This window comes from Centrocercus urophasianus, unplaced genomic scaffold (genome assembly GCF_019232065.1).
Source record: "Centrocercus urophasianus isolate 14NV4802_14NV808 unplaced genomic scaffold, USGS_Curo_1.0 seq_26, whole genome shotgun sequence".
In the NCBI taxonomy this organism is placed as follows: Eukaryota; Metazoa; Chordata; class Aves; order Galliformes; family Phasianidae; genus Centrocercus; species Centrocercus urophasianus.
Window position 1 is genome coordinate 14,467,945 of NW_024884822.1, and position 12,638 is coordinate 14,480,582.

The 12,638-nt window shown below is 48.9% G+C and overlaps 1 protein-coding gene across 5 annotated transcripts in view; it reads right to left on the reverse strand.

Moving 5' to 3' along the window:
- Nucleotides 1–12,638, reverse strand: part of FNIP1 (folliculin interacting protein 1) — a 59,911-nt gene that overhangs the window by 39,576 nt on the left and 7,697 nt on the right. Inside the window, exon 1 of one of the 5 annotated variants that reach the window (XM_042826194.1) lies at nucleotides 2,033–2,158. The exons of the other annotated variants lie outside the window; for them this stretch is intronic. Within the exon in view, the coding sequence (XP_042682128.1) occupies nucleotides 2,033–2,043 (11 nt within the window). The 5' untranslated portion in view covers nucleotides 2,044–2,158. Of the gene's footprint in view, nucleotides 1–2,032; nucleotides 2,159–12,638 lie in introns of those variants that run through there. 5 annotated transcript variants of the gene reach the window in all.

Below are 12,638 nucleotides of genomic sequence, written 5' to 3' on the forward strand. Positions count from 1 at the left end.
ACAGAGTTACATTCAAACAGAAGCTTGCTCACTTGTACAGCCTGACAGCACACAGGATCCTGCTTTGTTACAAGGAAAGGTGAATGGAAGCGGAGGGCAAACGGCCCTTGTCCAGCCTGGATGCTGTATCACACAGCTCTCACCTGAATTATCTGTTCCAAAGGGTTCCCTTCACCTGCCCAAATTCCTCTGAACATTTCTAATACCTGTTAATGGAATTTTTCTTCTGGCTTTTAGAAGATACAACAAAAGTTGAGCCTATAGGACACACAGAGAGGGCATTCTACAGAATGTAATACCTTCTTGCTGCAGTTCAATAATTCACCTTCCATTTGGCCATCACTGAACACAGACAATTGTGCAGATCTTCCTGAAAGAGCACAACTTAAATCGGAACTGACAAACAACAATACATGGCAACTTAATTACAGAACCATAGAAAGACAGAATGGCCTGGGTTGGAAAGGACCACGATGACCAACTGTTGGTCACTGTTGGAACTGACCAACAGTTCCAACCCCCTGCTATGTGCAGGTCACCAACCAGCAGCCCAGGCTGCCCAGAACCACATCCAGCCTGGCCTTGAATGCCTGCAGGGATGGGGCATCCACAGCCTCCTTGGGCAACCTGTTAATGATGCCTACAGCTTTGGAAAACCATCCATTAGCAGAGCCTTGCACAGGCAGGTTGTTTATTTTTTAACAATATTAATAATATTTTTTAATAATGACACCTGAAACGCAAAGCACATGATCAGGTTTCAAGGAATAAGGATGATCCACAGTTGGCATTTTCTGTGCGAGATCCCACGTAAACCCTTGTGACATAGCATGGCTGTAAGGGCGGGAGCAGGAAAGAGACACCTAAGCTAGAGAAACCAGGGGGCCTATACTTAGAAACAAATTTGCAAGAGATGGTCGTTATAGGAGCTGGAGTCACCACAGGGCTCTGCGTCCTGGAGGAGCTGGTGGGCAGCAGCTCACAACAAGGGCTTCTCTAGGGGTTAGCATAAGGAAATAATGCTTCTATGGAGGAAAAAATTAATCCCAAGCCTCCACCTTGTCATTTCTTGAAGGAGGGTGATGCTTCTCGGGTCTACAGGCACTGCAGAGGTCAGCTCTGTGCCCCATCTATAAATCTGTCTCATTTATTTACCAGCTTTGCAATCCTCAACGTGAATAGCAGCACTGCTTGAGATCCAGGAAACTCCTGCCACTTGTGCTCAGCACACGCTGTGCACAGGCACAGCCAGCCCAGCAGTTATTTCACACTCGGTATAATAAACTTGGACCCAAACTGCAATTGGCTTCCGCCCTCCTTGGCTCTGCCCAATTCTTTAACTGTACACAAAGCTGACTTCAGTTTGTTTTCATTTTTTTTCTCCCCCTCTCCTAAATCACCCGGCTCTCCTTAGGACGCCCAGCTTATACTCTGAAGCCTAACACACCAGCCAGATGCCTCCCCAGCAGCTAAAAGCAGCCTGGGTGTCACACACAGCCAACACACAGACCACAAGCTTGCGCACAAGGAGGCTGGAGGTTTTGTTAGAGCCGTGTGACAGGATGAGTAACTCTGCAATTTACACGGCTTCAGAACTGACAATTAATAGTGGGAACTTCACATAATGTATTCGGGATCACTTGACACATGTCATTTCACAGAGCACCTGTTTGGCTCCCATGTCTGCATGCAAACATCTGTACATAGAGCACAGCTGCTCCAAAATGCCTCTTTTCACAAAAAGCACGCAGCCCAGCAGCAGCTCCTTGCAGCCAAACCCACCACCATTAACCATTGCGTGTCACGTTATTCAAGTCAACCGCGCTCCCCTCGGCAAAATCAAACAGATAGAAGCAGTCGGGGGGAGAAAGGAACGCCTCGGTGCCATTCAGCGTGAAACTGCGGGAAGAACCGTGAAAAAAAAGGACCTCTAAGAGCCTCGCCTTTCCAGAAAAGACTGCCATCAATCACAGGGAAGATATTAAACTCTCAAACAATTAAAATAACCTCGAGAACCGTGTAACGATCGTACCTGGGAAGCATCTTTGTCCCCCGAGCGGCTCCACTTTCCCAAATCCCTATCAACTCCCGTCGCGCCCGGCTGCCAACTCAGGTTAATAATAGCAGTGAGCCATATTCATCCGAAGCCACAAGACTGTCAGGTGACACACCGAGAGGGCCGAATTTAACTCAAACAAAGGGCTCTCCATGCCGTGCCGCACACGCTTAATCCCCGCGGCCGCCTAGCAGCGCCCGGCCGAGCCCGGGGCGGGCATCGCGCGGAGCTGGGGGCGCTGCGGGGGGCAGCGCTGAGCCGAACCCCCTACCCCTCCCCCCGGGCAACCCCCCGCTCCTCCTGACCGCTCCGCACCGCCCCGATCGCACCCGCAGCCTCACTGGAGGAGCACGTACGGAGCTGGGGCGGCACGCGTGCTGTAGGGGCAGGAGAAGGGAAGCGCTGCCCGGGAAGGGAGGCCGAGAGGCTCGCTGGCTGCAGGCGAGGCGCAGGGAGCAGCGCTGCCCCGTGGGGAAGGAAGGCTGCACGAGGCACGGCGGTGCCAGCTGCCTGCTGCTGCTCTGAGCGTTTTGCACCAACCCGCCTGCTGCTCTGGGACGTCCTCCCGGCTCACAAGGCAGAGATGCGATAAAGGAACGGGGAATCCACAAGGGCAACGCGCTTTAAAGTCATCGACTCTCGTTACAGGCATATGTGGGGCTAACCGCTTGCACCACGTGTTTTGTATGGACAAAGATCAGTAGAAAAACAAAAGCAGGAGACTAGCACCACAGCTCCCATTTCCCCTTTTTCCAGCATCTGCAGGTTTCACCGACACCGTCAATCCCGAAGCCACAGGAGCCCCGTTTGTCATCTCCCACTGCTCTGCACCTCCCAACACACAGCTTAGGGATGCACAACCCTTCTGTCCCACAGCAGGTGAATACGCCACGGCACACAGCCTGGCCCCAACCCCAGCGGCCCTGGGACCCCCGGGTCACCCGGTTCCCCCAGGGAACACCAAACTCCCTCCTCTGCCAAACACCTCCTGCATCAAGGTGGGGAGAAATCCAGAACACACTGACACAGCTTCTGCCACTGTCTCGTATATGGAGGTGGTAGTTGTATGCTCACAGCAAGCATTTCAGGACACAAAAGCAGTAAAACTCCAATGCAGATGCTCACTTGGTTCCACATCCAGCAGTAAGAGCTTTCGTGACCACGGATGTTTTATAGGAAATGTCTCACTGACATGAGAGCCCACAAGGCCCTATGTCACAGGCTTGGCTTTCCATATGCAAGCAGCACAAGGGAATTCAATGCAGCTACTCATGGTAACACTGAAGCATGCCCTACATCAGACCTCACCTCTGAAGCTGCACACGGAGCCCTGGGACTGAGGAGCAGCACCCAACCCCGCTCCCTTCCTGACAACGTGATCTATGCCCCAACCTCCTCACCTGTGTGGCAAAAGCATCCCTTCCAAAAGGCTACTGCTGTCAAAAGTGACTTTCTTCTTAGAGATGCAGCGGGGAGAAGTTCAGCATGATGCATTATGTAAACATTTATTTACAGGGCTGGCTGCTAAAGTTTCCATTTTACCTCGGGGTAACCTGATGCGTGCAGAAGACAAATGCCTTGAAAGCAGCCCCAGCCCCCACTGAACAACTGCCCAAGAAAAATTACTGGAAGGAATTCCTGCTCGGATGGGCACTCACAGCACAGCAGCACGCAGGGCACGAAGGGAGCAGCTGCCCAGTGCCACTGCGAGGCAGCACACACACGATGGGGTGAGGGCTCCACCGGGGCAGCACTTGCGTTAGCAGGAGTTATGATACTCCCCCACTCTTTGAAAAGGAAGCTTTTTTTTGTTGGTTTGTTTTTCTCAAACTAGAACTTGGATAACAAAGCTGATTGATGCTTTTTTTTTTCCTTTCTTTCTCTTGAAAAGAGCAAATATTAACAAGTTTATAAAAAAAAAGATCAGAATCTCTTTTCTTAGCCCATCATCTTCTGGAGAGCCTGGGAGGCATCCCGGCATCCCACCTGCACCACTGCAGTGATGGATTCAGCACAGCTGAGCCCAGGGCTCCCTGCAGAGCTCAGTGCTACACGGGGCTGTTTCCCCATTGAGCCATAAGCTCTCATCCTCAAAACAGCACCAAAAAAAAGAGTTCATGTCTTCACTCTCTGTACAGGCATTCTCCAAAACTTCAAACTACAGCAAAACCTCATATGCAACTTCTGGGGATAAATGATCTACTTTTACACTGGGGAGGCAACCGTTTGCTCCGATCACAGGCTAAAAGGTAATGAAATGACTCCTTTTTGTTCTCTGCTGCCTTAACAAGTTCTCTCAGCCCGTCTCCTAAGGAAGGCTTCCCTCACACTTGTAGAAGCACACAACAAAGAGCCAGCAGCTAAGCCCAGCAATGTTTATTGCTTACTAATGCATGAAGATGGGAGCTGGAAGCCACACCAGACAACAAGAGAGAAAACCAATTAGGATTTCATTTGAAATCCAACTAGAAATTCTTGGATACTGTTTTTTTCTACAAAATATTTGCCTTAGTGGAATCACCACTGAGCTAGACTTGACAAAAATGTGCTTTCTGTGCATTTTTGTATCCCTGCAAGGAAGAAAAAATTCCACTGAATTCCTCAGTGCTGGAGAGAAGGAGCGGACAGCACGGAGGCACAGCGCTGTGCGTGCAGCTGGAGCCACGTACCTGAGCACAGCACAGGCACGCACACAGCCCGGCCAGCACGAGCCAGCAGCAGGAAGCTGGCTGCAAGCAACCCACACGGTTCTCAAAATCAAGGCACCATTTTCTTTAAAAGAAACCAGATTTTAGAGAATGGAGAGGGGAAAAAAAACCTGCGACTGAAAAGCAAGCGGACGTTTAGCACAGAAGCAAAGCTGATAAAGCCTCCATCTGCAGGATTCTCGCAGCACCAGGAGGTCTCATGACTGGGATAAAGTGGCTTTATGGAGGTGTAAGGGAGCATCAGCACAAATGCAGATCTGTCCCTGCGCATTCCGGGGGGCTGCAACACAGAACATATCTTTCATTTAAAACACAGATATTGAGACCACAGCAGCTCGACTGCCCTTCTACCACTGTCATTTTTGAATCACGATAAAGGATGCTCCCAATGAAAACAGCTATCAAAGTAAAAACCTGCTGCACGGTTAAGCTACCGAAGGATTGGTGTTTGTTTTGTATCGCATTTCCAGTGGCAATCTGCTATAAATAAGACACCAAAACAAACCTCCATCACACCAACTGGTACTGCAGAACAACGGGGCATTTTCCCCGTGCCGAACAGCTCTGTGATTGTGCACCCGCGGCTGTGCGGGGCGGCACATCTTTCACTGTGCCTGTGAAAGTGGGACCAGTTCAGTGTTGTGCCTGTGCCCAGTGAAAAGTTGGGGAAAAAATGGATGCAATACAAATTGCTTCTGCTCCACAAGGACAGCTGTTGGAAATAAATTTCCTGAAATGACATGGAATTACCCAGCCCAGAGGAGAAGGGGAAGCATGGTATCGCTCAGGTTGGGAAAGACCTCTAAGATCCCCAGAATTCAGACACTGAATTTTCTGTATTTCCCTTCAGCTGGAAGCCTTCAGGGCTTCTATTTTCATACTCTTTCAGTAGAATGACAGAATGGCCTGGGTTGAACAGGACCACGATGCTCATCCAGCTCCAACCCCCTGCTGTGTGCAGGGTCACCAACCAGCAGCCCAGGCTGCCCAGAGCCACATCCAGCCCGGCCTTGAATGCCTGCAGGGATGGGGCATCCACAGCCTCCTTGGGCAACCTGTGCCAGTGCCTCACCACCCTCTGGCTGAAAAACTTCCTCCTCATATCCAACCTAAACCTCCCCTGTCTCAGTTTAAGACCGTTCCCCCCTGTCCTATCACTATCCACCCTCACAAACAGCTGATCCCCCTCCTGTTCATACTCTCCTTTGAAGTACTGGAAGGTCACAGTGAGGTCTCCCCAGAGCCTTCTCTTTTCCAAGCTAAACAAGCCCAGTTCCCTCAACCTTTCCTCATAGGAGAGGTGCTCCAGCCCTCTGATCATCTTAGTGATCCTACTCTGGACCCGCTCCAAGAGCTCCACATCCTTCTTGTGCTGGGGGCAGCAGCTGACAACTCTACGGCAGTTTTTATTTCTTCTCTTTCCATAAATGAAAACTTGAGATTCTCAACGCATTGCTTCGGAATGAGATACCCCCAAAAAAGCCATCCAGCGCATAAACAAATTACGATGTACTCCAGCCATGCCTGACGTGCCACATCATTTCTGCACCCACAGCACAAACGCATCTCAGGGACCATTTTTTTCTTAAAAATCAAACAGATGATGTATGAAGAAATAAAGAACGGTTGAGAGGCTAACAAGTTAGAGTGTAACCCACTGCTTGTCCGTGGCACGCACCCAGTGCCTCCTTGCAGGATGCTGTGTCCCCAGAGCCTGCAGGTCAGGATGACCCCTGGTGGATGGAACATCCTGATAACATCACGCTGCGGATACCCGACCCACAGCTCAGTGCCACCACGGCCATAAGGTCCCTCTGGCCCCAACGGGAGCCCACTGCTGTCAGGGTGAGGGCTGCCATCTGCTTGCTGTGATTAAACCATCCCGTAATACTCATGTTGTGAGCGTCGTAAGGGAAAAATGCTCCCCTGGTGGTGACAGCAACACAGCTGGGACGGAGCTCCTTGGCTGTGCTCCACAGCCATGTAATTGATTAAGGTGGTTGTGTTCGTGACTGAGCAATAATTGAGAGCCCAATAAAATGTTTGCCATTCAGATATGGAAAAAAAATCTTACGGACCTTCACAACATGCTGCAAACAAAAGAATTACAGCTAATATTAAAAGCTTCAGAAGCTTCATGGATCAAATAGGACAGCTTACTGCCTTGGCCACAGCGTGACCCCAGCACCAGAAGGATGTGGAGCTGTTGGAGGGGGCACAGGGGAGGCTATGAGGATGCTCAGAGGCTGAGCCATTCAATGATTTGCATTTTTGGTTAAGTTATCAGGAGCGTTAAACATTCAAGGACCACAGCTTCAAGTTTTCAGCTAAATCAACCCCAGCACAAACTCCAAGCAGTCACACTTCTCAGAAATTGCATCCAGTACTTCCAAGTCCTCCCTCTCCTTATGCCAGGTCTCATTTATCTGCACAGACAGCACTGCTTTGTCTGAGGTCTATGTGATCTGCTTTTCCCAAAAGAAAGCAAAAAAGAAAGAGAAAAAGCTGCAGCTGCTCAGGGTTCCTCTGAGAAGGAGGAAGCCAGATGTAAGCAGTTATTCTCCATGGATTCACAAGGATCAGTGCATGAGCAGCATTTTACTCTGTCCCTCATGTGACTGTTTAATTAGGTGTTGATTCACTCAGTCATGAGACACAAGGAAGCAGGGCTGCAAGCCCTCACGTCAAAGGAAAAGTAATGCCTGTTCTGCCAGTTTCTGTATTAGCAAAGTACAAAGGGGACATCCAGTTCTGAAAAGCAAAACTCATGTTTCCTCACCCATGAGCCAAACCATCAGATCACTTCAACCTTTCCATACGAAAAAGAAAATACAGCTCTGGAGGTGTCCCATCCAAATCTGTTCTGGGGAGCAGGCTGGGCATCCCGCCGTGAGCCCAGGCCAGGCTGCTGATCTGCCTTCTGCTTGTTTCTTCAGTAGGAACACTGGCGGTTTTGCTATGGCTTTCCTCCTGGGTGTAACAGGATTGCTTCTTCCCAAAGAGCTTTTCTGTTATGGGGTCCGGTTGCCGTAGCAACAGGCTTTAAAGAATATCAAAGAAACGTTCAGCGCACGGTAAACCCATTTCACAAACTGTGTATATTTGTAATAGGGAAAGCTGGGGGACAATTATTTATATGTACTCGGTCCAGCTGAAGTTTAATGTAAGGATAACCCCTGAACACTGCTTTCAGCCCAAAGCCCGGTGTGTGCACAGCATTTCAGCTCGCTGTGTTCCCAGCTCGTTTATAATGACAGCCCGGCACGTTATCAGAAAACACCATTTTTCCAACAAAGGCTGCCCTTAAACCCATTGCCACTACAGTGCATTCATGCCAGAAGCTTTCTTCCTGGAGAATCCTGCATTAAACCTTTAGTTTGTAACATTTCCAATACTGTGCTGGCAGCCCTACCTTCAGCTGTGTAGATCTCGCTAAAAAATAAAACTCAGACCCTGGATCAACAACTTATTCAGAACCTGTGCCTAATGCTGAGCACGTGGGCAGTTTCAATGGAGCAATGAAAGTACTTCCATGTGTGGAGGAGAGCACACGGCTGAAGGAGAGCACTGACTCAGCCCGACTTGCCCCTCAGATTTCACCCAAACCCCATCTCAGTTCCATGGGAACAACAGCAAACCACAGGCAGAGGACAACCGGATAGAAACAGCCTAACAAACAAACAGGTGAGAGATGGAATCCCAGCCTACTACATCCCAGGCCCCAGGAGTGCCTGGAGCAGGGCTGCCATAGCAGCACTGGGGGGGCCTGGCCCTCTGCTCCGGCTCTCACAGTGGGATGCCCTGCAGCCTGCATGCACCCCCAGCTCTGGCTCACAGCCTCAGCTTCCCTCCCATCCAGCTCCTGAATGGTGCACTCCTGTGAATGCTGCAGGAGCCCCTAGACAGCTGTGAGGAGCTGAGGAACCTGACTACTCAATTCTCCGAGGCAGGAGTCATGCTGCTCAATTGTTTTCCAAATTAAGTGTGCAGAGGTGACCTGAAACTATTTCAGGTAGATCTATATAGAGCAGGCACTAAAGGCACTGCCTGGCTTCGCTTTTATGTAACTCGTAAGGACACGAGGACAAATAAAAACCAGATGCTTGAGCAAGCCATGCACTCACACAACTTCGTTAGTGTTAGCAAAATAATGCACCCTGCCAGAAGAAGAGCAGCCCAGCTCCTGCCCTACGTGCATGAGGACAGGAGGGCGCTCCCACGTGTGTTCCACGGCCAGCCAGCCGCACTCCCTCTGGTTCTGAAGCTGTTGCTCAGTCACTGAACTGAGCTCCAAGTCCTCTGCAGGTCTGTCACCAGGCACACAGTTGCACACTTTCCTTTTCTGGTGTTCTCTCTCTTTTCTAGATCTCATTACTTGCTCAAAGCTGTTGGTTTTTAAGAACGCCAGGAATGGAAAAAAACAGCACAGGAGTGGTCATTGCCTTGTGATTTTTAAAGAAAAAAAAACCACACAAAGAAAGAAAGGGGAATTGCAGCCTGTAGCACACCAGGAGGAGGGACCAGCTCAGGGCTGTGCAGTGCACCTGCCTTGCTGTTAGTTACCGGCCATTCAGGAGGAACGCAGCAGCTACAGAAACACCGTCCCGTATGGGATGCTCTGTTCAGCTGGAAATAAAAGTTACAAAGATAAATCCTTCAAATTAAGGGACGGAAGCATTTAGGGAAGATAGATCACGTACATAAAGCCATTTTCATTCTACTTCAGACAACGTTCATTCGAAACAGGTGTAAGGTTTGATGTTCACAACCAAGCAGACGACAAGAAGTTTTCAACTCAGGAGGTTCTTTTAGAACAAAAATCGCAGAAGAAGAATTCACATGAGATCCCAGTGCTATTTATCCCAAACCCTACTCCAAATCTAATCCAGATCCAGCCTCTTCAGGTCAGTACTACACAAAAATACATGTGAATGTCAAACATGCCGAGCCAGAGCGGAGCACAGCCAGGATGGGCTTTGCACAACATTCTGAAGGAATCGCGCTGTTGTTCCAATCCACTTTTGAAAGGCATTCAACAGATCTTTTGTCCCTTGCACGTGATCCTTGCAGTTGTTTGAGGTGAATGAAGAGTCCCACAGGGAGCACAGGAGACTGCTGTGACCATCGTGTCACCTGGGAACAGCGCTGGGTTGCTGCTCACTGCCTTCAGCTTCTAATTGCACCAGGCACAACACTGCAGTGAAAGACTACTCACACAACACATCCACAGTTTACAACATCAAAAAGAACAGAAATAAATGGACTTGGAAAGTTACCCCGTGACAAGAACTTCCAAAACCGAGTAAACCTGACACACCTGAGGCAAGACCAATATCCAACATCAGTCAGCTGAGCTGCCAACCTCCAAACAAAACGAACCATGTCTGGAATTGACCTCACAGCATGATTTTAAAGCTGGGTGGTGTGTGTGTGTCCTATTTAGCAATGATGCACATGCCAGAAGTACTTTCATTATTAGTTTTACCCATTCTGTATTTCTTCATGAGAAAGGGTGTCTGAAGTGAGGTTTTTAATAGACTCCAGTGGGAAAGAACTTTGAGGTATTTAAAGCCCTTCAACCATAACTGTGCATGTGAGGGGCTTTTCTATTGCTAGACTGGCCAGGCCTTATTTAAAATTCCACTTGAAAGACCAATGCAAGCTCCGAGCATCTTTAGGAAGCAGCCACTGCACCTAGATTTCCTTGCTCTTAAACCCTGGCTTGTGATAAAGAAACTGCAGGTTCAGATCCACGTGCTCTCCCGGCTATCAGCACTGAAACCCAGCCCAAACGCACACCTTCCTTATCAGGGATCCTGCTGGGACACACACTCCAAGCCAGCTCAGGGTCAACAGAAACACCTGATAAAACCTGCATTGTTCCACAGGGAGAGGTTGTACTTTATCAAGATGTATGCTGAGTGTACATACAGGAAGCCCCTTTCCGGCAGTGCCTTAGAGCAGCACACCAGGCACTTGCAGGCAGCACAGCTGGCCAGATGTGGCTGCAGCACCCCGGCTCTCCTCAGAGACTGCTCAGGGCTGCAGCTTGACGAGCTCCAACTCAGCATGAGCACCTGTGTCTTCTGCAGCTCACACGCCACAGCCTACCACGATCAAAGCTTAGCTATTATTCTCTCTTGTTCCTCTGGTGTGGCACAATCACTTTGCTCTCCCACTCAAAAGCATTTCCTTGCCTCATCCTTTTTCTCCGTATTCAGGCTGTCCACGTGAGCGTGTGTAAGATGTGGGAACCAGAAGAAACGTAGCACTGCAGGCACCCTGCTGCGAGCCAGTAACAGCACCATGTGAAGCTATTTATTCTGCTGCATCAACAGGAAAGGAAGGTCACGTGCTGGACAGCAATAGCTGTCAGTGCCACCAGGATGTTTCAGACTGGGTCACTGCCTTTTTTTTTTTTTTTTTTTTTTTTTTTTTGCAAAGGAGCTGTTGGCATAGCAATTGCTCTCTTGGCTCTTCCTTTCTCTTCTCCCTTCTCATGTTAGTGCGTGTCATTTGGAATGACAGCAGCGACCCAAACAGGATGCACCCTACTGCTGGTGGCAGAGTGATAGGGGATGGGGCAGCACCCAGGGGGAAATGTCAGGGAGCAGAGGCAGTACTGAGGGCCTCAGGCAGCTCAGGGCAAAAGAAAAATGAAAAATGGAAGAGAAAGAGGACTGAACTTTAACCCTTTTACCCCTCTGCATGTGTGAAGACTCATCTCCGAAGCACAGGACCAAACAACAGGACAAGGGATACCATCAGTGAAAACATCAGCCAGTAAAATGCATGCACCGAAGCTGCAACCTCCTTGCTGTCCAGGAGCTCTTCTTCCAGCTTAGATCCACCTTTTGCCAAGCCCAAGCTGTGCCACCAAAAGCCTTCACACCTTACAGAGATATGCCAAAGCTGAGGACACTCAGTGCATTATAGGAACGGGTCATTTTATGTTCGCTTTCATTTCAATTTGTTTCTCCTTTTAAGAACTGTAAATAGACACAACCTCTCGACAAACAAACTCCCTATTCCTGCACATTTTCGCCTCTGACTTCTCTGACCCTGATGAGAACAACTGCCTTTCATGAATTTACTTTATCATTACCATTTTCAATTACGTCTGCTTTGGAGAAAAAGAGGACATTGGTTCACGATGAGCATCCCTTGTGTGACAGAAGGCACACACAGTTACCCAGCACGCCTGCTGTCACAGCTTCTTAGCCCTCCGTGCTCTCAGTACAACTATTTCCTTTTATACCAAGAAAGTAATTTCCAGTAACTCGTAGCAACTGAAATATCTTTAAGCACTGGAAAAAAAGAAAAAGAAAAAAAAAACCACCACCAAAAACCCCAGCCACCTTTTTCTGTCTATTTCAGCTTTATGTCGGAGCACAGGCTGCCTCAGCATAGGAAGGCAGTCAGCACTACAAAACACGGGGTGCATTTCTTTACCTCTGTCTTTAAGGAATAACACCATTATTTCTCCTGTAGGAACAAGAAAATTCTGGCAGAAATATTCCCTCCCAGATGCTGATGTTCAGATAATGTCATTCAATGAGAACAAGCTTCTGGGAAGGAAAGAACGCTTGCCCCATGATTTGTAGCTGATGTTCCCTGCATGCACAACCACACACACATTATCGTCTCTATCTGCTTTCCACTCACACCTGAACTAATACCATTTTTCTACCCATTTCCACTATCAGATTTCACAGAAAGGATTAAATAAACCATTCTGCGGAAGTCTCCAAACGGAAAGAATATTTTCTAGGTAGGTGATCATGGGGGGCATCATGGCCAATGTGATACACCAAAATAAGATCTCAGTCCGGTCTGATCATTCATGTGTTAGCTAACTGCTCAGATGTGCTTCC